General features: G+C 36.4%; 1 protein-coding gene across 5 annotated transcripts in view; it reads left to right on the top strand.

Moving 5' to 3' along the window:
• Positions 1–24,382, top strand: part of LOC120515151 (choline transporter-like protein 5) — a 303,584-nt gene that overhangs the window by 191,741 nt on the left and 87,461 nt on the right. For all 5 annotated transcript variants that reach the window (XM_039735902.1, XM_039735904.1, XM_039735900.1 and 2 more), the window contains exons 3-4: positions 7,025–7,098; positions 14,959–15,043. In XM_039735902.1, the coding sequence (XP_039591836.1) occupies positions 7,025–7,098; positions 14,959–15,043 (159 nt within the window). The remainder of the gene's footprint in view (positions 1–7,024; positions 7,099–14,958; positions 15,044–24,382) is intronic.

The following is a 24,382-nucleotide window of genomic DNA, read 5'->3' as shown; positions in this document are numbered from 1 at the left end:
ACAGTGAAGCGTGGTAATATTAGCATTATGCTATGGTAGTGTTTTTCAATGGCAGAGACTGGTTACAATTGAGGAAAGAATGAATGTATCCAAATACAGAGAAGCTCCAGAGTACATGTGACTTCAGACTGGGATGATGGTTCACCTTTTAGCATGACAATGACTCAAAACATACAGCCAAAACAATGCAGGAGTGGTATTGGGAAAAGTCTCTGACTGTCCTTAAATAACCCAACCAAAGCCCCCACTTAAACTCCATAGAACATCTGTGGAGAGACCTGAAGGTGGCACTTTACAGACACATCTGATTCAACGTAACAGGGCTTGAGAGGATCTGTGAGCAAAAATAGAATAAACTTCCCAAATCTAGTTATACCAAGCTTTTAGAGACACCCAAAAAAATGAAGCTGGAATTAATGAAAAAGGGGCTTCAATTAAATACTCAATTAAGGGTCTGAATGCCTACTGTATATGAAAGACAACTTTTAGTTTTAAATATTTAATACATTTGTGAGCTTTTCTGAAAACATGTTTTCAGTTTATCATTATGGGTTTTTGAGTGTAGATTGTGTGTAGATTTATCAGCATAATTTTCAAAGAGATCTTTTCAACAAAATACACAAAGCATTGTGAAGGTGTCTGAATGCTTTCTGAATCCACTGTATATTTTAATAATATTTTTAAAATGTTGCCTTTTATATTAATTTGCAGGATTCTGTATAAAAGCTGCTTGCAAGTTTCTTAATTTGAATTGTACAACAATTTGTGGTGCTACTGCTTCCCAGGTATCACACTTGTGGGTTCCACTATTGCACTGTGTTTGTTCTCCTCTGATTACTCATTTTTACTGTAACATCCCAAAGAGCTGCAGTTTGGGCTAATTGCCACTTCTGTATTGGGCAGGTCTTAGCGAGTGTGGATGTGTGAGTGAGTGTGCCCTGCAGTGGACTAGAAACTCCATCACGGGTTTACTGGTGGTAAATTAGATAAGATAATTAGAAAATGAATGAATGAAGGAAGAAAGGTAATTTGTGTTGCAGGTTATATTTATAAAATGTCTGAGTGGCGGTTAAAGGCACATCATGTAGAAAATGAACCAACCACAAGCCCCACCAAAGGTTAACATCAGTCTGACTTTGATGTAACTGTAAACTTTGAAAAGCATCAGTGCAACTAGCAATGGCAGCTGATGTGATCATTTCGGCACCTCTAGCTGAAACCTTTTCTCCCTGTCATATTTTTATTTGAAGGATGGAATTCATTGCATGTGGAATGGAGAATTTTAAATGTTAGGGAAGTGGGTGATAAAGTAAAACTTTGCAAAAAGATTCCTTACACAGTGCAGTATCATACAAAGTACATTGATTACAGTGCTGTCAGAATGTCTTCTTATGTAAGAAAACAATATGCATTTGTGGTGATCTAGGTGTTATAAAATATACAGTGTGTTTGATAATGAAAGGTAGAAATAGTTGTATTGCTCCTTTATACTTAGCTTTTTCCAGCCTTTCCTAGCTATTGTTCATACTGTAAATTCCCTAACCAGTCATGGCAAACCCATTCATCTTACTGCAACACCTCAGTAAGAAAGAGTATTAAATATATGATGAGGCTTAGCGTTAGCAATACAGGGCAGATGAAAAAAATCTCTACTATTGCTATGCACCTTCAGATTTATAAAAATGGAATATTTGACTGTTTTTGTTTTCTATAACTGAAAGAAAATATAGATTATCTTGTGTCAGTTGCCTTATAATTAAAAATGTACAATATTCAGTTGCTTAAGTACACAGTAGATATATGCATGATGAATTTTTAATAAGTTCTTCTTGAGTCTGTTTTTTCTCTTGTAGCCTTACTTCAAAATTCACAGCTCTGCCTAACTAGGCCAGTTTTACACACTTTTTCTGATTATGTCAAACACCTTCACATCATTAAAGCTGATGTTATCTTTTTTACTTTAATGCCAGATGAAGGGCTCCTCATGTGTTTCAAGCGTACCTCGTTAAGAATCTTATACTTTCTTCTTTATATACCAGAATTTGAAATTCCCAAAACTCATCCAAGCATGCGTTGAAAGAGTACATATAATGCCTGTGTCAACCTTATATGCTAGGCTGGGGCTGAATGGTTTTAGCCAAAATTTCCATATTTAAAGGGGCATTTTCTGACTGATCCTGTGAGTTAAACAGAAATGCTTACTGATTAAGGATATATATAGCCTTCTAATCTAACAAAAAAAAATCAGTCTGGTATTTAAATAGATCTCATTGCAAAGACATCAACATAAGTCCAATTGCATGGTAAACATGTAAATCTTTTGTCAGCAGGGTTGAAATTTTCGCAGTTATTGTTTATAGTAATCAAGTTATGACAGGGAGAAAAAATGTTGAGCAATTTACAGTATATTGATTTATAAAGTTGTTCTTCCAAACAGATGTCTGGATCACTTTTTTCTGAATCGAAATGTCATCTTCTCTGTGTTCTTCAAAGACAGAGACAATATATTAGTGCCATGGCTCAGCAGATATCCCTTTAAAATTTTCTGTTCCATGACTTGTTCCTGATGAGGGATCCTTGCCAGCATTTAGGGGTTAATGTGTTTGAATCGATCCATCCGTTTTTCAAGTTGCGTGCTCCAGTTCAAGGTCTCTGGGATCCAAAGCATATTTCAGTAACAGTGGGAACACTGCCGAAACCAAACTTTTGAAAGATTGTTATTTATATTCAGGGTACAGTCTATAGCATGCAAATCCCACTAAATGTTTAAAGCACTATTCCTGTATTTTATTAATTCATTTGTTCAATGGAATACATACAGAATTATGTAACAACTGACTTGTTTGTATCAGACCTCCATAATTATTTTTTTTTGGGCTTTTCCAATGAGTAACCCCTTTGCATTCTTTGTTTTTCCAAATCACTAGGCAGTTTTTTTTATAAATTTTATAAGTATTGGGCATTTTTCGCAGTCTTAGTCTTATAGTGAGCTGTTCAACAGTTTTTTTCATTTATCCTCTCTGGTTCTCAAGTCTTGATTCTCTCGGTCCTCTCTTTCCTCTATCCAGCAGAGACTGTGTTCTCTTGGGGCACAATGAATGAAATGTTAGACTTACCCCCTTGTTAGTAATTCCCTGCTTTTCTGTCCCTTGGTTTTTGTAAACCTCCTTTTTTATCCTAATATTACTTGAATTAATAATAATAATAACAAATTTTATTTATATATTGCCTTTCCCATGCTCAAAGCGCTTAATTATAGTAACTGCTTCAAGAATTAATGGTGGAGCTGACTCCATCTTGTCAAATTTGCAGTCTGTAGTGGGACTTGTATAAAGTCACATGTATGCAAGCCATGATTGCCCCACCCCCAATCTTATTTTTAACTTTTAATCTTATTTTTTTTTTTTTTTCATGTTGAATTGCACTTCTCTTTATTGGCAAAACTTGTGTGTTTAACACACACGGTTTGACCCGAAGCACTATCAGGTCCTGTGCTTGACTAATTTTACCCTGTAAAGAAATTATTGTATATTAAATAACCTTTTATTTTACGTAAAATTGTGTTGAGTTTTGTCTGGTGTTTGGGGCTGTAGGCACCCCAGGTGGCAACACCATGCATATCACCATTTCTCTCTGCCTTTTGTCTGTTTGAAATGAATGGCCTTTATTTCAAACAGCAGCCTTGAATTTATTACAGTAATATTTGCTATACATGAACTAGTGCCTCAGTTAAATCAGAATTTATATCATTTAAAATTCTTCATTATAGTTTGCAAGATGGCACCGACTGGTGTGGCAGTCCGTTTGCTCGTCTCAATAATTTGTTTTAATTTCATTTTTATGTGTGAGTATATTCGAGCGGCTACTGTCCTATGATCATGTTTCCTAACGTGATATCTTTTCTGGCATGTTATCCTCTCAGTTTTCTTCTTCTGATGTGTATTTGAATTTCCACCCTTGTTTTATTCATCTCCTGGCTTCTTTACGTGGACGCCAGTGTTCACAATATGAGTGAGCTGAGTTCCCCTCAGAGATGGAGACCCAGACGCTCCGGAGTCAGATTCAGCTTTGCTGTTAAACAACACTAACTCAATTTTTCCTCGTCGAGCTTGGATTCTCAATGCTTGGGAGTCATCTTTGGCCCATCCTCTTCTCTACTGGACACCCTTTTCAAGGGAGCATCACTTTTGCTTTGTGTGTTCCAAAGGAGTTAACGCTGCTAATCTTTGTAGTCTCACCTGAGCTCGCCTCACAATGAGCCTTTCTACATCTATCAAGGTTGCTCTCTTTAATGTGAGGTTGGTGTCTTAATAAAACTCTCATCCTGCAAGACTTTATTACCTCAATGAAACTGGACTTCTTTTTCATCACTGAGACCTGGATTGTTAATGGTGACTCTTCTTGTTTTATTGACTTGGTACCTCCTGGTTATTCATTTTTGAACTCTCCTTGACTGTTTTGTCATTGGGGTAAGGGGGCTTGCCACTGTTTTGAAAAGTTTGTTTCTGGGTCAGAGACTTACTAGGGATCTGTTAACTTTTTGAAGTGTGTAGCTGTTTCTCTTTCCTGTGTGCAGCGGTTTATAGGCCTCCTGTAATTAATGATGCATTCATTTCTGAATTTTCTGATCTCTTGGCTGATATTAAGCTCTATGATAATTTACTTGTAGTTGGTAATTTCAACATTCATGTTTGTTATCAATCTAAACCTGTGGTTAATGACTTTTTATCATTATTGGATTATTTGATTTTATCCGGTATATTAATGCCCCAACTAATTCTCTTGGTCACACCCTTGATCTCGTTCTTACACATGATATTTCAGTTAATAACATTGATGTATGTGATGTTCTTTTTACTATAATTTTTCTCTAATGGTGAATTTGAATATTAGTGTTGATGTTGCTGCTGCAAGCTGTGCTCCACACAGGAGTCACCTTCAATTGAACTGTTTATAACGAGATTGAAGTCACATTTCTATTCTCTAGCTTTCCATGACCTTCAGTGATACTGATGGTTCTTTCTTCATAGTCATTTGTTTATTTCAATTTACTGCTGATTTGTATTGTGTTTTTATTGTATTTTATTTTTTTTATTTTATGTTTATTGTATATTTTATTATAAAGCACTTTGGCTACAACATTACATATGCTGTTTTAAATGTGCTCTATAAATAAATTGACATTGAACCATTCTCTGGGCTTTGCACTCTGAATAATTGTAGTTAGTTCCACCATCAATGTGACTGCACTGATTACTGAGTGCCTGTTGAACACATCCTTCTTATGACACGAGTCAAGAAACAAATTGGGGAAACACTGGGGATCTTCTTTGTTTTAAGAAATGAATAGGATACTTAATATATTATAAAAAGATTTATTGAAAACTGTTTTGGAGCTGAGTGGCACGGTGGTGCAGTGGTAGTGTTGCTGCCTCGCAGTAATTAGATCTGGGTTCGCTTCCCAGGTCCTCCCTGCGTGGAGTTTGCATGTTCTCCCTGTGTTTGCGTGGGTTTCCTCCCACAGTCCAAAGACATGCAGGTTAGGTGCATTGGTGATCCTAAATTGTCCCTGGTGTGTGGATGTGTGTGTACTGTGCGGTGGGTTGGCACCCTGCCCGGGGTTTGTTCCTGCCTTGCACCTTGTGCTGGCTGGGATTGGCTCCAGCAACAACAACAACATTTATTTATATAGCACATTTTCGTACAAACAGTAGCTCAAAGTGCTTTACATAATGAAGAATAGAAAAATAAAAGACACAGTAAGAAAATAAAATAAGTCAACATTAATTAACATAGAATAAGAGTAAGGTCCAATGGCCAGGGGGGACAGAAAAAAAAAAACTCCAGATGGCTGGAGAAAAAATAAAATCTGTAGAGATTCCAGACCATGAGACCGCCCAGTCTCCTCTGGGCATTCTACCTAACATAAATGAAACAGTCCTCTTTGGATTTAGGGTTCTCACGGAAGGACTTGATGATGACGGTCAAGTAGACTTCTGCCTTTTAATCCATCCATCATTGTTGGAGCATCATGGTGCTTTGAGTAGGTGGTGTTGGCAGGCCACCACCACAAAGAAACCGGAAAAAGAAACAGAAGAGAGAGTAGGGGTCAGTACGGATTTTAGAGCCACCATGAATAGTTATTATGAAGAACTGAACATACAGAGTATCAGGATTAAGTTAAATTGAAGTTATAAAAAGGCCATGTTAAAGTAATATGTTTTCAGCAGTGTTTTAAAGTGCTCTACTGTATTAGCCTGGCGAATTCCTATTGGCAGGCTATTCCAGATTTTAGGTGCATAGCAGCAGAAGGCCGCCTCACCACTTCTTTTAAGTTTTGTTCTTGGAATTCTAAGGAGACACTCATTTGAGGATCTGAGGTTACAATTTGGAATATAAGGTGTCAGACATTGCTGATATATAAGATGGGCTTAGATTATTTAAGGCTTTATAAACCATAAGCAGAATTTTAAAGTCAATCCTGAATGACACAGGTAACCAGTGTAGTGACATCAAAACTGGAGAGATGTGCTCAGATTTTCTTTTCCTAGTTAAGATTCTAGCAGCTGCATTCTGCACTAGTTGCAATGATTTATGTCTTTTTTGGGTAGTCCTGAGAGGAGTGCGTTACAGTAATCTAGTCGACTGAAAACAAATGCGTGAACTAATTTCTCCGCATCTTTCAGTGATATAAGAGATCTAACTTTAGCTTTATTTCTTAAGTGAAAAAATGCTGTCCCCCGTAACCCCGTGGTTGGATATAGCGGGTTGGGTAATGACTGACTGTTTTGGAGCTGCTTATGGCTGTATTCTACCTACTGTGCTGTCAGGTATCCTTTCAATAGGTTTAGGAGGATTAAAACATGCACAACCAAAAAACAAGTATAATTAAACTAGCATATTTAAATTAAATAAAACAAGTACAATTATAATTAAACTAGGATATTTAAATTAATTTAGTTTAAAAAGTTCCTGACATTTTGCACTTTAAATGACTTATGGCCTTGTTTTTTTCCTGTCTTAGGCACTGCACAGACGTTGTCTGCTGTGTGATCTTTGTCGTTGTCATTCTTGGCTATATTGCACTTGGAACTGTGGGTGAGTATTCAGCCTTTCGTTTTGGTGGCATCAACTGTTGTGTTTTTTGACTTTTTCATTCCTTTCATGTACTGTAATTGTCTTTGGTTATAAATCTGACAAAATACTTAGTACCATTGTTTTTTCAGTGACAATTACATTAGCTAACTTATAACAAGCAGTTTTAGTTTAATTGGGTAAAATCTAGTTCATGGTCTGTTATTTCTGTATCTAAAGAAAAATGTTGACATGTTTACTTTGAGGATTTTTCTTATATTCTAGTTTTGTACTTTGTAAACATAATGTTTTTTAATTTTTCTTACATTTCTGTATTCTCCAAGTATATGGATTTAAAATAATTGTGTTTCAGGATGGGTTATTGTTAAGGTTTTTGGTTTTACGGATATTCCTTAATCCATTGTGGTAGAACTACAGTAAAACCCAGGTTAAAAGAAGAAATGTTGGGACATCAAGTAGGCTATTTAAACCTTCTAAACAGAAAAATAAATAACGTGCAGTGACGCTACAAACAGAAGGTACTGGTGGTTGCTTTTTTCTTAAAGTAATTGTTGCTTGCCTGAACAGGTGCTTCTTTCTAGTGGAGCTTTGTCTGTGCAGTTAGCTTGGGTCAAAGTTAGACACCTTCTTCTGGGGATGTACAGCTTTGTAGGCATTTTCTTGGAAGAGGTGGAGTCAATTGCCCTCAGAGGGCGTTTTCTCAGAGCTGTGGAGGTAGAAACAGGTGACAGTTAGCAACAGCTCTCCCTCTCACTTCGGGGTGGTACTACATACCTCAGGAGTGCCTGGAAGGTTAATGGTTAATGCAATAAAGTAAGTAAAGTATTTCATAATAATAATATCATCTTAATGAAAGAAATACATTAATTAGTGTACCTCTCATAACAACTAACAATAATATGCTAATGCAATCATTAAATTAGAGACTCTCCAGTAGTCCATTATCACGAGCAATTTTTGTGCAATTTTTTTTTTTTAAGAAGGTTCAGTTTCCATAATTTAAATGTGTTTCGACCAGTGACATTGCCTTCATGTAGTTTAGCTGTTGTTGTGGGCTTGAGACACATTTAGTCATAAACCTGGCTAGATGAATCTTTTGTTATCTCCCTGGTAATTCCAGTCATATCCACACTATGCATTTCAGTTGAAACTAGATTTTGGAATGGATGATCACTGACTTATTCTCTAAAAATGAATGTACTTCATCGCAAGACAGACAAGACTCTTATTCTAACCTTATTGATGCCATGATCTGACAGTTTTATATTATGCAAAATTTAATTTAATTTTATGCCTAGCATATTGATAGTTATTTTTCTTTTTTCATATGACTCCATTTTATGTTTTTTGGAGGCTCGCTGCCAATTGATTGGTGCATGCTTGGTTGTGGCCTTATTTTTTATTTCTGCCTGATTGTTGAGCACTGTATCACTGAGTCATCATTGTAGTCAGCCTGCAAATAAAAGTGTCTTTTTAAGTCGTTAGACACCATATGAATTCTTGTGATGCATCTAGCTATTTAAAATCAGTTTAGGGAGTTGGAATTTACACATAACAAGTTTGAGAGGAGACCGTTTAGTCCATGAAGCTTGTTTGTTTAGCTTAATGTTTTATGACTTTGTTTTTTGGTTAGTGTATGAGGTTTTGTTGTTTTGATTTGTGACATTTTTGCCATTTAACCACCCACTTGTCCCTGCCTACATTTTGCTCACATCTCCTGTTTTTTGTACCTTTCTGACTCAGAGCTTCAGTTTGATTGTAGAATTGTGTGTGTTGTGGTTTAATGTAATAAAGCAGAAAAGTATGCATTTTATTATAATCTGTTATAATTATAACTCTATCATGATTAGCCAAATGGGCAGATAGTGAAAGGGCTTGAATTTCATATGTGACAGAGAAGGATAATTTTAAGTTGGTTAATTAGAATGAGACACAGAATACATGTACCAACAACAACAGTAATAACATTTATTTATATAGCATGGTTTCTTACGAACAACGTCGCTCAAAGTGCTCTACAAAATTAAATAAAATTCCTCAGTGAAGGATGGATTATATTGAGTATTATATATTAAGTTAACAAACTGAATACTCTCTACATGTTTGTCAAACAGCTTATGGTCAGTTGTTTTTTTTTTTTTAATGTGCAGTGCAATCCTATTTAGAAAGTGTAATGCAGTAATACAGTACACGCTTCTAGCTTCATCATACAATCCTCCTGCAGGTGAATTGGATTGAAAGGTTACTACTAGAATGTTAGGCCTTCTGTATGTGTGTGAGGTAGAGGCAGGATTTGAGAAGTGAGAATACTTTGGTAATACTATACAGAGAAACAAAGGGGACCACAGCCATGCCTTGCAGACTAAAGACATAAGACATGCTTGTCACAGTGGTACCGTTTTTTTCCTTTATTGTTTATCACTTTCTTGTGTGTTTTATTTAAAAAGTGTATTCTTTCTTTTTTGTATCCCTACAATCCTTGTTATTATTCAAGATGTAGTAGGATGCCAAGATGGTGTTCTTCTTTTATGCTAAAAATGTGTATTTGAACACAAATCCTTGAGTGAAATCCTGGCCCAGACAGCAGCACCATGGAGTTTCTACATCCTGTGTTTGCATAGTTTTTTTCTCTTTGTACTCTGATTTCCTCTCACATCCCTTTAATAAGTGTAGTTCTTTACATTTATATAACACTCTTCTCACAACTCGAAGTACTTCAGTGAGTGGGGAGCCAATTCTTCCACCACTAATATGTAGCATCCACACGGATGATGCAACAGCAGCCATTTTCATGCCAGTACGCTTACCACACATTAACTGTTAGATGGTGAAGTGGTGAGAGAGATAGCTAATTAGACACAGGGGATGAATAGGGAGCCAGAATGACTAGGCTGTGGTGGGCAGTTTAGCCTGGACATCGAGATACACCCTACTTTTTATGAAAGATACCTAGGAATCTTTTGTGACCACAGAGAGTCAGGACCTCAGTTTTACGTCTCATCCAAAGGAGGCACCATTTTTACAGCAAAGTGTCCCCATCAGTGCCCTGGGGCATTAGACGCACCCTACTGGCCTCACCAACACCTCTTCTAGCAGCAACCCAAGTTTTTCCTAGGTGGTCTCCCATTCAAGGACTGGCCAGGCCTGAACATGCTTAGCTTCTGGTGGATGACCTCTTCTGAAGTTCAGGTGGTGTGGCTTCAGGTTAGGTTGATAAGTGACTTAAACCTTTCAGAACCTGCTTACTGTTGATAGCCTGAAACATATCCCAGCATTTTCACGTACAAGTTAGGAACTATCTCCTGCATGGAGTACTAGTCCACTTCAGGAATCTCCTACACAAACATGGTAACTGCAAAAATCTCAAAGGGTAAACATCATATTTGTCTTAAGAGCCAATCCTTTTCTTAATTCCAAAATTAAAAAAGAATTCTCGGTATTTTTATTCTACAAAGTGGATATTCATTAAGAGTTGAACTATTTCCTTAAAGATTCATCAGAAAATAAAATATCATTTAGAAGTTTAATTTATTTTGTTATACTTTGTGTGTAATAGTCAGATTCCTATATGTCATTTGTTCTTTTTTCTCATAGAAACTGTATCAATTTCATAATAGAGTATGTTTGTAGTGTCACTCACTCAGTTGTCTAGTGTCCTGCTTTCAGAGTTTCATTGGAAAAAAACAAATTGAGTTCTAAATGAAAATCCCTCCTGATAACAAGAGGAAGCAAACCAGCCTTTTAAAGCCAGCTATTTGTGATGTTACAGTACACGTGACTGCCTCCTTCATAAAACACTACTTGAAAAAAAAATTTAAGAACCATTCATAAAAAGGTTTTTTTTTTACTAAACCAATGTTCTTCATTATCAAGACAACATCTCTTGAACACTTCACTAACAGTAACAGTAATTGAGACTGGGAAGAAATTTGTATTCATTTCATCTTCCTACTTTATTACTGAATGCATAAAATATTATTGGCCTGTCAAATGTAACAACATTTTTGCATTACAAAAAATGTATTTTGAGTTTTGAAAAACTTTTAGGAGTATATTTAAAAATAATACACTGGAAGAGAGACTGTGTTTTCTCATAGCGGCTGAAGAGAAGGGCAAACAAACTGTAATTGCCTTTACTTCACTATTGGCACATACACTTGTCTTACTCACCTGGAAGAATCCTAGCCCATCTCTTTTAAGTTAGTGGGTAACTGATGTTATATACTATTTGAAATTGGAAAAAAACAAACTCTCACGCAGAGGATCTGTTCACAAATTTTTTAAAACCTGGCAGGATCTAATCAATAACATTTTAGAACAAGCATTTAAATTGGGGAAAAGAACTTTCTCCCCTCTTTTTTCTACTGTTAAAGTTTTACTCTGGCTGTTGGCCTTGCTCTCTTTCTCATGGGTGGAGGTTGATTTGAACTAACACGAACTTAACAAACATACTAGAGATCAGCTCTAAATCAAAGCACACTGTAAATTATTGTAATTTATCCTCTGCCATGCTGCCTGTGCCTTACAGTCAGGAACCGCCACTGTCAAAGCCTCCAAGGAAATGTCACACCAAATTTCAATGAACATGATTTTAATAAAGTGTAGTGACTGCACAGGAAGAAACAATAATAGATGGTTTGAAATTAAGGTTCAAAAGATAAAAGTAAGTTGATATCAGAGCGAGTGATAAAGAAATTTAGTATTTTAAACAGAGCCCAAAACATAAGTCAGAAATCTACCTGAAAAAAGGACACAGAGTGAGGGTCAGGATCCAGGAAGTCAAATACTATTTATGAATCAATATGAGAGACAAAAATCAAAGCAAGGAAACCAAACCAAGTCAAAACCAACAAATTAAATTAATACGGTAAGTCGCACATTAAGTTCTGTGAAGAAGTCTGAATGTGATAGCGACCTTTATTCTGTCATGGTTATGATGTCACGTAATGCACAGCTCCAATCGTTACGTCTAGCAACTACAAAACAACAATGGCAGCATTTATACAAAACAAATATGACGAAATGAATGAAAGAAATCCAATTGAAAAATTCATAAGAACACATCAGAACAAAAAATAAATGAAACCACCATAGAGACCTCCTGAAACATCAGCTTAAAGATACTTTAAGGACAGGAAATGACTATAAAAACGTAAATTCCAAGTTTGACATTACGATCTTGTAGAGCATGGTGGTGAATATGTGAAACTTGACCTAGCGTTTGAAACTTCCTGTTCATCTTCTGAACCACATTTATTAACTCAAGCAGATCGCAGGTCTTAATAACCTTGTTTGAGATTTGAACTTATATAAAAGATAAACAGAACTCATTGGTTCTAGATTAAAAGGCTACAATCTCCGCCACAAAAACAGAAGTTATGAGCATAACAAATGGTTTCATGAGCGCATTTCTGAAATGGTAAAGAGATACAAGGCAAGTGGTGTCCCTGTAGGAAGGAAGGAGGAAGGCCTTTACTTTAAATGTACCATTACATTGTATGCTTGCTGTCTACTGTAGGACCCTTAGGAAGGATATTCAAGAAGCCAAGTACAGAAGAAAATTGTACACTTCTTCCTTTTAAGTGAAACTCTTCCAGCATCCATCTTAATAAAAGAATAAGTGTCTGTGTGTCCATCTGTTTTTCCAAAAGATGGCTCATCACAAACATTTTCATTAATATAATGCATCACATTTTTAATTCTAACAGATGGTGCATCACAGACATTAACATTGCTTTTAGGAAATCCATACCAAATGGCATATAACAGAGACATTGCATGGGACACTGCAAACGTTAACACAGAGGTCTACATTAATTACTTAGGTTTCAACCTGTTTTAGATGCGTAGCACATTTAGAATGTATATATAGTGTAAATATACTGTAGATATATTATAAATTTTAATTGTGTGTCACCTAAAGTCTGTGTGTCATAGATTAAAGTCTGATTCATATTTTTTAAATTCAGCATGAAAAATATTATAAGAATTATCTATGTTGATTCATCTAATAAAAAAAGTTACATTTTGTTACCCAGGGAAATTAAAGAAAAATAATAATAATTGTTAAAAAATTAATAGGATCCGTGTACATTTAGTGTACTACCTCTTATTTATTTTGAAATTAATAAGATGGACAGTAGAGGCTGCATATATTTTGAAATGATCAGTGGTCAGAAATGTACTGGGATTTGAGTTGTTCTTTTTAATTGCTGGATCATGCTGCTTTACAGGCGTATTGTATCATGCTTTGAAGAATTTCACAAAAGGTGTCTTTCTAAACATATTTTCTATTGTTTTTTTCCTCATCTGATTTAGTTCATGGTTATAAAATAGATTAACTTCTACTGTATGCAGTAGACATTTTGTCTTTTTCTTTACACTGACTTGGAAGAATGTGTGCCCTACAGGTAATGCAAAATTTATGGATGAATTGTTGGTGATTCAACTTTTGTGTCTGGTATACATGCTTAGGATTTTAAAAATAATACCATTCAGTGAATGGCCAGCAGAGTATTCTTTGAAGGCAGCTGCCATACATAATTCAGAGAAGAAAAGAAGGCTCTTCAAAGCACATAACTTGCAGAAATGTTGTGTTGTGCTGTGTGAGTTGACATGATTTTACTAAATTGGAAAAATGTTAACACAAAATTTTTACATGTGCAGTATAAAGGTCTTATTTAATTTGAGGATGAGTAAAAAGTGTCGTGAAAAGAAAAAACATAATGTAAAGTAATAAAATAAGCAAAGTAATTTTTCTTCTGGCATCTGATGCTTACATTTTACAAAAAATATGTTCTCTGGTTATAGTTAAAAAAAAGGTTCTGCAAATGTACAGATTTAATAGGTGCAGTTGGCTTCCGAAAAAAATAAGTGCTCAAGACAAAGGATTATCACTATGGTTTCCAGTGTAATTCGTGTTCCATTGTGACCAAAGTGTCAAAGAAAGATTGGCCGCTTCCTGGTATATCTTATGCAGATACTCTACTGTAGCTCACTGGAGATTCTAAGCATTTCTGAAAGAAGCAACGTTTAATATTTTATGTCCTGAACTACATGCATCTCTGACTCTCTCCTGCTCTTTCTTTATCTCTTCCTGCAGTTCAAAGCAGATTTTTAACATAGCTGTTCTATTTATGGATTTGAGGGGCCTTATGAAAAAGTCATGTATGATGAATAAAAATCTAGATACCGTCTATGTTTATTCTTGGAGATACTAAAAACATAATTCCAGCTGGCATTCTGAAGATAACAGAATATGTGCATTCGGAAGGCTTTGTGAAGCAATCACAGGGCTTTCTTTTGGCTAGATCCATGTGTTCAGCTATAAGCAGAGAGGCTAAGCAGACAGAATATATTTCTGTGAAACATTTAAAAATGGAACTTGCTTTTAGTACCATATAATAAAAAGAAATGAATACTGCAGAACTTTAAATGCCTTTTATAATAACAGAGCACAAACTGTCATCTGTTTTATAAAGCGTTGTCAACAGAAATTGGTACATGAACTGAGGTGTGGTTGAAGTGCATATTTTATGTAAGGGACTATGAAATGGTTCTGAGACCTCTAGAACAGTTATTGGATTTACTGAATGCACAGTTTACATACAGATGCAAACATAAACAATTAAATGAGAAATTAGGAGCAAATATCTTTATATCTACAGCCTATATTGCTGTTCAACACTGATTAGAGTTGTCGTAATTCCCATTTTTGGAGCGTATAGTTTGATTCAATATATTATGTTTTTTAATGGTTATTAAATTTTATTCTTATTTTTTGACATTATCAGGACTAGCATCTTAGGAAAAAATAAAACAAGCAAAGTTTTGATTTAGTCAAATGTTTCTGTTTTTACTCAGCTTGGATACATGGAGACCCAAGAAAAGTGGCTTATCCTACCGACAGCTATGGACAGTTCTGTGGGCAGCACGGAACCCCTCATGCGTAAGTGCACAAATAAATGCTAAAATAAGTACATGCAGTAAGAAATAAATATTTTAAAAAGAAAACTGTCCTTTATTTATTGGTTTATATTCTGCTAGTCTTGTTTGTGTTTACCTAGATCTCCTGTGGTGCAAAAGACTGATATAATTTTGTTTATGGATGTTTACTTTTAGTTGTGCCCTTCTGTATTCTTAAGTTATAGGAGTTTGATAGTTCCAGTGTTGAAATCTAAGTTAATATTTATTTAAAAGTTAAAATTTCATTGTTAATTTCACTTTGCGTAATATGCCAGCCTGAGAAAACTGTATCAATAATTGCCAGTTGGTGATTTTAACTTCTCTGTTGGTAAGCACAGGCTAATTTAAAGTAATTTTAGAGTAAACAGCCACAAGGAGACAGATTCACTTAAAGAGAGGAAATTAGTATCACTGTGTAAATTACTGGCAAGTACTTTTCCAATTTAGTGGAGCATCTTATAAAGCTGGCTATGTAAATTTTTAAACATGCAGTCCGCTTATTTGGAACACATGGCTGCAACATAGAGGCCATGTTTTATAAGTGCAAGAAACACATAAAAAGAAAATTATGTCTTTATTATGAAATGAGAGCCTTTTAACCACATAAACAACACGAAAATATCTTGCTCCACTACAAGAAGATACTAATTTATTTATAGTACAAATTACATTCTTTCAGTTGAGTTTATATGTAACTGGTCAAAATATATCACTATATCAATTAAGTTTAACTAAGGTGCTCAGTTCAATTCTTGAGCATAGGTTTAGTTGTACAAATATAACACAACTGCAGTATGTGCTGTATACTGCATATGTACTGGTATATAAGCACATACAGAGGTATTTTGTATAAATAAATAGATAGTATACAGGCCTATAAACTTTGATAAAAGGTTTTTCGATTTAGGTATAAAATTGCAGGTGCTTTAAAGGAAGTGATGTGAAAGCTACTGTATCTAACTGGGCATAACTAAGCAGAGTCCAAGAACATCAATCCATGACTGAAACATTTCAATTAATCAAGTGAGAGTAGTGTAGTGTTCATAATATGTGACAGTAAACATAAAAAACAAGGTCAGATGAGGACCATGTTTGTTGTGGATACATTAATCAAATGAACGAATCACTGAAGCTGATCTATTCTTCCTTGCTATGATGTTTATTATAAAAGAGACTTTACAGAATAAAAAGCTTGTCCATAGAAGTGTGTCAAATGCCGTCTTTTTTTTAACTGTTTGGACCACCAGGGCAGGGTGCACATCAGCCACCCTACCTGACACAGACAGGCAAAGACACAAGTGCAGCTGCAGCACGTTTATTTTTCCCTTTTTCTTGTGGGAAACGACTACCCCCGTTTCCCATATGTTTAGCACAGTCCGGCACTACACAAAAGCACAAACACCTTTCTTTTTCTTTCTTTCTTTCTTTCTTTCTTTCTTTCTTTCTTTCTTTCTTTCTTTGCCTCCTCTCCTCCTCCAGCAAGCTTCATCCTCTTCCGCCCAACTCTGGCTCCTGGAGTAGTGGCTGCTGGTTCCTTTTATATGGCACCCAGAGGTGCTCCAGGTGCTCATTGACCTACTCCTGGCATCACTTCTGGTTGCGGCAAAGGTGCTGCATATTAGAGCTCAGCAGTTCTCCAGATGCCCCCTTGGGTTGGCCTCGGGCCCCAGCAGGGTTGAGCTTCCATGCTGCAAACCTGTGGCACTGCTGCACACCAGGGGGCCTGTCCTCTAGCGCTCCAGGGGAAGGTAATGTTCTACATAGGCTCTCTCTCCCGGATATTTCATTATAGAGATGTGCCAGCCGGGCACGGTCCCTGGCCATCTGCCACAACTTATTTATTCCTCATGAAAAGTAACTTTAATTCTTCTACCAATATTTATCTCAAATGAGTTTAGTGGGATTTAATTAAACTGGTCATGAAAACATGCAAAAATACTAACAGTGGTTTGGCTCACACACATGCACCATGCCACTATTCACCTCATAGATGGTCAGATCACATCACAGCTTTACTGAGTTGAATACAGCTGGACTTTGTGGGCCTCTTGGCCTTGCTTTAGTAGTGTAATTAAAAAGCTCGATCCCATTTCAGCATGCTCTACAGTGGTTCAAAGGAGTGTGTTCTGGAATACATTTATTTAACAACTAGCCGAAGCCCGCCGTTGCATATGGTGGTGTAAGAATAGGAACGGAAAACGGTGAGAAAGGAATTCAGAAATCTAGAAGAAATAAATACTTCTTGAAAGACGCAATTGTGAATAGGAGTTTTAGTGGTGACGACAGATAATGAGTCAAAAGATCTAACCCTAGAAAAAGCCACGAACAACTGACCGTGGCTGAAGACTGGTTGTTAGAATTATTGTGAAGAGTAAACAGCATGTGGGTATGAGGAAGGCCACGCTTCTGAAATTCGATTATGTAATACTGTATAATCAATAACAACCTCAAAAAGATGTTGTTGTAGAATGTCTCTAAGTAATTCCTGCAGCTTAATCCAAAAGACTCGTACTATAATATCAGGTCTGTGCACCGGTCTTTGGGTATCCGACAGTGCATGTAGAATTTCCGGCCAGGCAGGATTACATGTGAAAGTGATAAGTAAATGAGGCTGTCCGAATTTATGTACTATGGCCATGGCATCCTGATAGTTTTGTTGCATGTATCTTGTACTTCCTGGAAATGTGGACGGTGATATGATCATTTTGCCTATACGTACGTTGTTATTTTCAGTGTTTGCTTGCAGTGCGTCTGACAGTCCTTTGTATTGTTCCACACGCAAATCTTGTTGATCTAATCTGAGATAGTTGAGATGTGCACCCTCTGTTTTAACATACGCATTTAAGACGTACTGTTGGAATAGTTCACTGCTGGAGTGCAAAATACTAAATGTATTCCTCATTGCTAATCTGTATGCGTAAAATTGGCATTAAGTAAGCCTTATTCGCTTGGCAGTTCTTTTATCGGGAACATGTTGTAAATCTTTGTGCCAGCCAATGTCTCTGTAAGGGAATAAAAGTGAGTAAACCATAGGATCGCAATTCATATTGAGCATGGAAATCTGTTTACAGGAGTTGCTTATGGGACAGATGGAAATGTCACTTTTGGCAAGCAGTACGCCATCTCCTCCGACGAAAACCGCTGCAACATTGGTGTGACATGTCGGGGCATTGTATCATTGTAAATCCTGCCTTGGGTTTTCCTCAAAAAGCATTCGTACAGATGCTGTTGGATTGGACTGAACGATTTCATGCATGTGTTTGCATGATTTAGTGAAGGGTTTGAGGGTTCTGAGCATGAAATCTAGCTGGAGAAGTAAATTTTCGCTGCATGCAGAGTTTGCTTTATTTTGTAAGCATAGAAGCTTGCAGAAATACCGCTTGTGGATGGGACTGGTTTTGAAGAGGAGCCAGTATGGGGAGGGGTTTGGAAGAAGACTAATAGGAATCGAGAAATGCCATGTTGGCTGCGTGACTTGTTTTGTGGTGGAAGCAGGACGAACCAGAAAAGAAATATATATAAGAGATAGTATTATAAGTAATATTTGTGTTTTTGGACATTGTAAATGTACAATTGGATGCTTTACAAGTAGATTAGATAACTTGACTCATTTCAGGTTTTTTTCATGGATGTTTTGATAATGTTTGCTGTTTAGTGGTGGCCCCTGTTAAAATCCATTATATCAGAAACTTTGTAGTCTGTGTTTTCATGAAATCATGAGATTAATAGTTTTCTCTGTCATCACTACAAACAACTTGGAGTAAGTTACATCATAATTTTTGAATGGAATATTCCTTTAATATCTTAATTCATTTGATATTTGATAAACTTTCAAACTTGCACATTGGTAATGGTGGTTCACTCTGAGGGTTGGTGAAATTGTGACAGTTTTTTCATTGACATACACTGTTATTTGTAGAAAATACTTTCAGAACATGGGAGAATTTATTAGAGTATTCAATGCACATCCTGCTGTTACGATTTGGTATCATTTCAGAATTTTGTATTAGGTTTCCTGCAGTCTCATAAGGTCTGCTTATGTTAGCCAAACATAAAGTATAACCAGAAGGAAACACAAAGAAGAATTTTTGAAAGGCTTTATATTGAATTCAAAAACTTGGACAAAGAGAAACAAGTGGCACCAGCTTAAATATTGTGGTAATGATGCAACATCTGGCACTGGGCCAACTAACAATTAGCCATTGCGCCATGACAGTGAAGACCCAAAATTGCATTTTGGTATTGTTAAAACATAAACAACAAAAGTGAAACTGAATTCTACGTGTTTCAAAACTGCAATTAAGTCTCAGGAAAGCCTCAACGAAAAAATGTCTTAAGCCCACGAAAATTTACTATATTGTAAATCTACTCTCTATATATAAAATTCTAAGCCTAAAAGTGCAACGATTTTAGGTGACATTTTTATATCACGTTTTTTGTCACACTTTAAATCTGGCTTATTTTAAAACATACATATATATGTTTTGTATCATTCTTTTCAGAGTTAATCGAAATTTAATGTGATGTTGTTAGATTTTCAGATTCATATTCTGTTTTTAAATTATAAACTAAAATATCAAGAAAGTCGTGGGCCCAGCGCCTTCTCCTGGGTTTGGAAAGCAAAGTGAGCAGTGGGCGGAGCCTCCTAGTGCAAAGTATAAAAACAAAAAGCAGCTGTGATGGTCAGTTGTTTTATTCTTGAACTACACTTGACATCTGGTCTGAACTCTGGTGGGTTTCACATTTTTTTGCAAAATAAAAAGTGGAAATTGGCGAACAGAAATTTGTGTGGAACAAATTAATACTGCTATTGTGGTATGTTTGTTAGAAGCATCTTAATCAGATCCTTCTAAAATGGCTGTGTTATTATTTACATGTGGAATAGGCAAAACAAACATGAAACATTTAAAGTGTGTATATCAACCAGCTTTTTATTCTGTAAATAAGGCTTTATAGACAATACCATCACAGGGCAGCAAACAGCAGGTTTAGTAAATTCATTTGACTAACGTATCCATTGAAAAGTCGGCGCTCTTCTGGAAAAAAAATTGTTTATTGTCACAGACCAAGAAAACTACACTTTTAAAGCCTGTTTAAAGGATAATTTTGGTATTTTTCAAATCAAAGGTATTTCTTCGCAATCATGGAATATATTAATTTCCCATAGTTTGAAATTGTGTTCTAAAAGTGACACGTATTATAAATGGAAAAAAAATACCTAGCTTGTTCTTTACTTTAAAATGGAGATGAAGGATACCAGTGTCCATCGTGATATGCAATGCCCAAGTGAGGTATTTTTGACTCCTGCTTGTTTTGCTTGCTGTATAGCACCTGTTGTAATTGAGTTACTGGTTAATTAACCAGAGTTCATGTTCCAGGGCCTCCCTGCGTGGAATTTGCATGTTTCACAATGCCTGCCTGCGTTTACTGTGGGTGCTCTGGTTTCTTCACACTGTCCAAATACATGCAGGTTAAATGAATTGGCGATGCTGAATAGGTGTGTGTGTATTCACCCAGCGATGGAGTGGTGCCCTGTCCAGGGTTTGTTCCAGATTTGCCCTATGTGTGCAGAGAGCACAGACCTATAAATACCGGGGAGTGCAACTGGATGATAAATTGGACTGGACTGCCAATACTGATGCTCTGTTCAAGAGAGGACAGAGCTGACTATAGTTTATTAGAAGGCTGGCGTCCTTCAACATCTGCGATAAGATGCTGCAGATGTCCTATCAGACGGTTGTGGCGAGTGCCCTCTTCTATGCGGTGGTGTGCTGGGGAGGCAGCATAAAGAAGAAGGATGCCTCACGCCTGGACAAACTGGTGAAAAGACAGGCTCTATTGTAGGCATGGAACTGGACAGTTTGACATCCGTGGCAAAGCGTCGAGTGCTGAGCAGGCTCCTGTTAATCATGGAGAATCCACTGCATCCAATGAACAGGATCATCTCCAGGCAGATGAGCAGCTTCAGCGACAGACTGCTGTCACCGTCCTGCTCCACTGTCAGACTGAGGAGATCGTTTCTTCCCCACACCATACGACTCTTCAATTCCACTCGTAAACGTTAACGTTATACAAAGTTATTGTCTGTTTTACCTGCATTTTTATCACTCTTTAATTTAATATTGTTTTTTTATCAGTATGCTGCTGCTGGAGTATGTGAATTTCCCCTTGGGATTAATAAAGTCTATCTATCTAGCTATCTAGAGCTGGGGGCTTGCAACCTGGTCTGGATTAAGCGGGTTAGAAAATGACATGACCTTACTTATTACAATGAACAAAGGTTTACAGTTTGTTGTATTGCTAGTCAGCTATCTTTATATGTGCTTATTGTATTACTTACAGTGTGTCTTTTTAAAGTGACATTTTTATATCTGTGAAAGTGCTCTGAGCCCATCCTCAGTAAAGAGCGCTATATAAGAAATGATCTAATCAGTTATGTAGGTAATTTATCTCAGCCGAAATAACAATGCCTTCAGTGGCACTAAGTGTATGTAAACAGAAAAGCTACTACATTTTTACATTTTTCATAAACTTTTATTGCATTATTTTCTTCCATAGTAGGGCTGTGCGATATGACCAAAATCTTATATCCCGATATTTCATTTCATATCCCGATATCACGATATAGTACATTTTCTTTGTATTCAGTGAATAGTTTATATAATCACCACTCCTTTTTTTCATTTAAATTAAAAAATCAAAAATGAGAAGTACTCAACTTGTAATTATTTCTGTTCTTTTATTTAGAACATTTGAGCAAATGTTTGACTTAGAATGTAAACATAAAATGTTAATGTATCAAATATAAAACACTTTTCAAAAACAAATTACTAAAGGCCCAATATAAAATACTGCTATATAAAATGCCTGACATAAACAAAATGTGAACTGTAGCAGCAATAACTCTCACAACATATATTAAATATAAAAGGATCAAAGCACTAACAACTAAACTATATAAGGCCAATAAACCCTTTAAACAAAATAAATACAAGTCTAACATTAACTGTCAAAACTAAATGTAAACATTGTACTTCAAACTGTAGCAGCAATAAGGCTTACGACAAAAATATATTAAATATATAATATTAAATATAATATTTTTAGGCTACATTCTAGTAAAATGTTAATTTGCACATCGTAGTGGCAAATCTCCGTAATGAGTTACAGCTGATCGCCCGCGCGTGGGACTGGACGGCGCTAACGTGTTGATGTCGCCCAGCCCCAAGCACGGGCCGATCCGCGGTAACTCGTTAACGGAGATTTGCCGTGTTAATGCAGTTGTGGCGTAAACGTAATTTTAACAAGATTAACGCTGACAGCAAACGCTGCAGGGAAAATTATGCCTTAAGCAAATTGTTTTGGTAGCAATTAATCTTCCAAGCTTTTAACATGCTCGCTTAAATAGTACCTTTACAACTGTAATATCCTACGTGGCCTGCCTCTCAGTTGTAAACTCTCTGCATGCTCGCCATGTGCTTTTTGGCGGAGGTGGTAGAAGAGGTTTGTCGTGTTGGAGTCTGTGGTAGCGATCGGTTTGCAGCATAATTTGCACAGTACCGCTTTCTGGTCCGTGTCAGACTCTTCAAATCCAAACCATCTCCATACTACAGAGGTAGCCCCTCGCTTAGGAACAAGGTCCTTCTGTGTGGAGCTCCCTGGTGTTGCCTCGCCTTCATCAGCCATGCTAGTGTGTCTGCATCCACGTGGTGGCCATCAAAACAATGAAAAAAATATTGCCGTAAACAGTTTATTTTGCAACACCACTAAACAAACGATAGCGAATGTGCAGCGATAGACGCTTATATTGTCATCCATATATATCGCTATATCGAACAGCCCTCTTCCATAGCATACAATAGATTTTATATTATCTTCGGTAGAACCTTACCAGTAGAAGTTTGCCTTCCTTCAGTGGTAATCAAAAATCATTACTCACAGCAATGGGGCAACCCAAGTGTTTGACTTAAAGATAACTAAACCAACTGAGATGATGAAGCTCTTCTCTTTCAAGGATGAACTGCTATACCTGATATCACAAATGCATCCTGTAAGCAGGACTAGACTAAGGAAGAACTAGTCCCTTAGACCTCAAAATGGAGTATAACCTTTTAAAAGGAATACGAATAAGGCAGGCTAGAAAGGATAAATTCAAATTAGCCATCGAGAGTCTTTTTAAATAGCAGTGCACATGGTACTTCTGGCACCATAGTTGCCTGTGAGCAGCTGAGTTGAGCCTACTGTGGCCCTTTCTGCCATACTCAGGAAAAGAGGTTAAGTAGACGTTTAATACCAACAGCATTTAATTCTGGATCTAGACAGCATTACAAATGTTTTATTTGTTTGTTTAGAGAACAAATAATGTTCTTCAAATAAAGATAATCAAACTAGCAACCCAGGGGATTTTTAACAGAATTTGTAGGCTTATTGAAACCTGTTCAAATAACTTATTATTGGAATTACCAGGGAAATATCCGTATTTACTATGAAGTCAATTGTACATTTGAGTCTTTTTTGTTTACACATACTTTTTACAACAGGTAATATTCTTTGACTTGAATTCTGACAATATTCATATTAAGCAGAGTGACAGATTTGTACAGATTTTCAGTTAACAGATCTATTTATGTGGGGATTTCAATACAAACATGATTTTTTTTTCTTTAGTGCATACATTTATATGTAATGCTAAAGTGCTTCCCAGGCAGTAAGAAAGGTCAATCTGTACCTTTTATACAGTAATGAATCATGGCATCTTCTGTTTTCCCATTGTAATTATAATAAGTGAATGAATAGATTATTTTGCTGTTGCCTGGAGCAAAAGTGTATATTTTTTCTTTGAAGATCATCTTTACCTTATACTTGCATTATCTAAGAAGTATCAAGATTAAGTGATGGATTTATGCATGTACTGTATGTAGTGTGCAGATTAAAAAATATATACATTTCATTTCCGGCGCCGCATCCAAGTGGCAGCCTTTCCAGCAGCTCCGTGTATGACTTTATCTTTTTACCTCTTTATCTATTTTTTTGTCTCTATTTCTCTATTTCACTGATCACTTCTACCACTTTCTTTTATGTGGAATCGTTCCCTGGACACTTTTTACTATTTTTACTACTTGACATGGATTTTACACTCGAGACTCGCCTATTCAAGTAGTCAGCTTAAAGCACTGAGAAGAAATGCTTATGCCGGTGTGGTTCCTTATTTACCTGACGAGGTAAGAAGACGATATCGGGCAGCCGAGCGCAAAGATAAAAGATAAGATTAAATCGAGACAACTTGAGAGAAAATGACGTTATAAACCGTCGGTGCCTTCTG

The sequence above is a fragment of the Polypterus senegalus genome, chromosome 14 (assembly GCF_016835505.1).
Source record: "Polypterus senegalus isolate Bchr_013 chromosome 14, ASM1683550v1, whole genome shotgun sequence".
NCBI classification, from domain to species: Eukaryota; Metazoa; Chordata; class Cladistia; order Polypteriformes; family Polypteridae; genus Polypterus; species Polypterus senegalus.
Note: the sequence above shows the minus strand (reverse complement) of the source record. Positions and strands in the feature narration are given on the sequence as shown.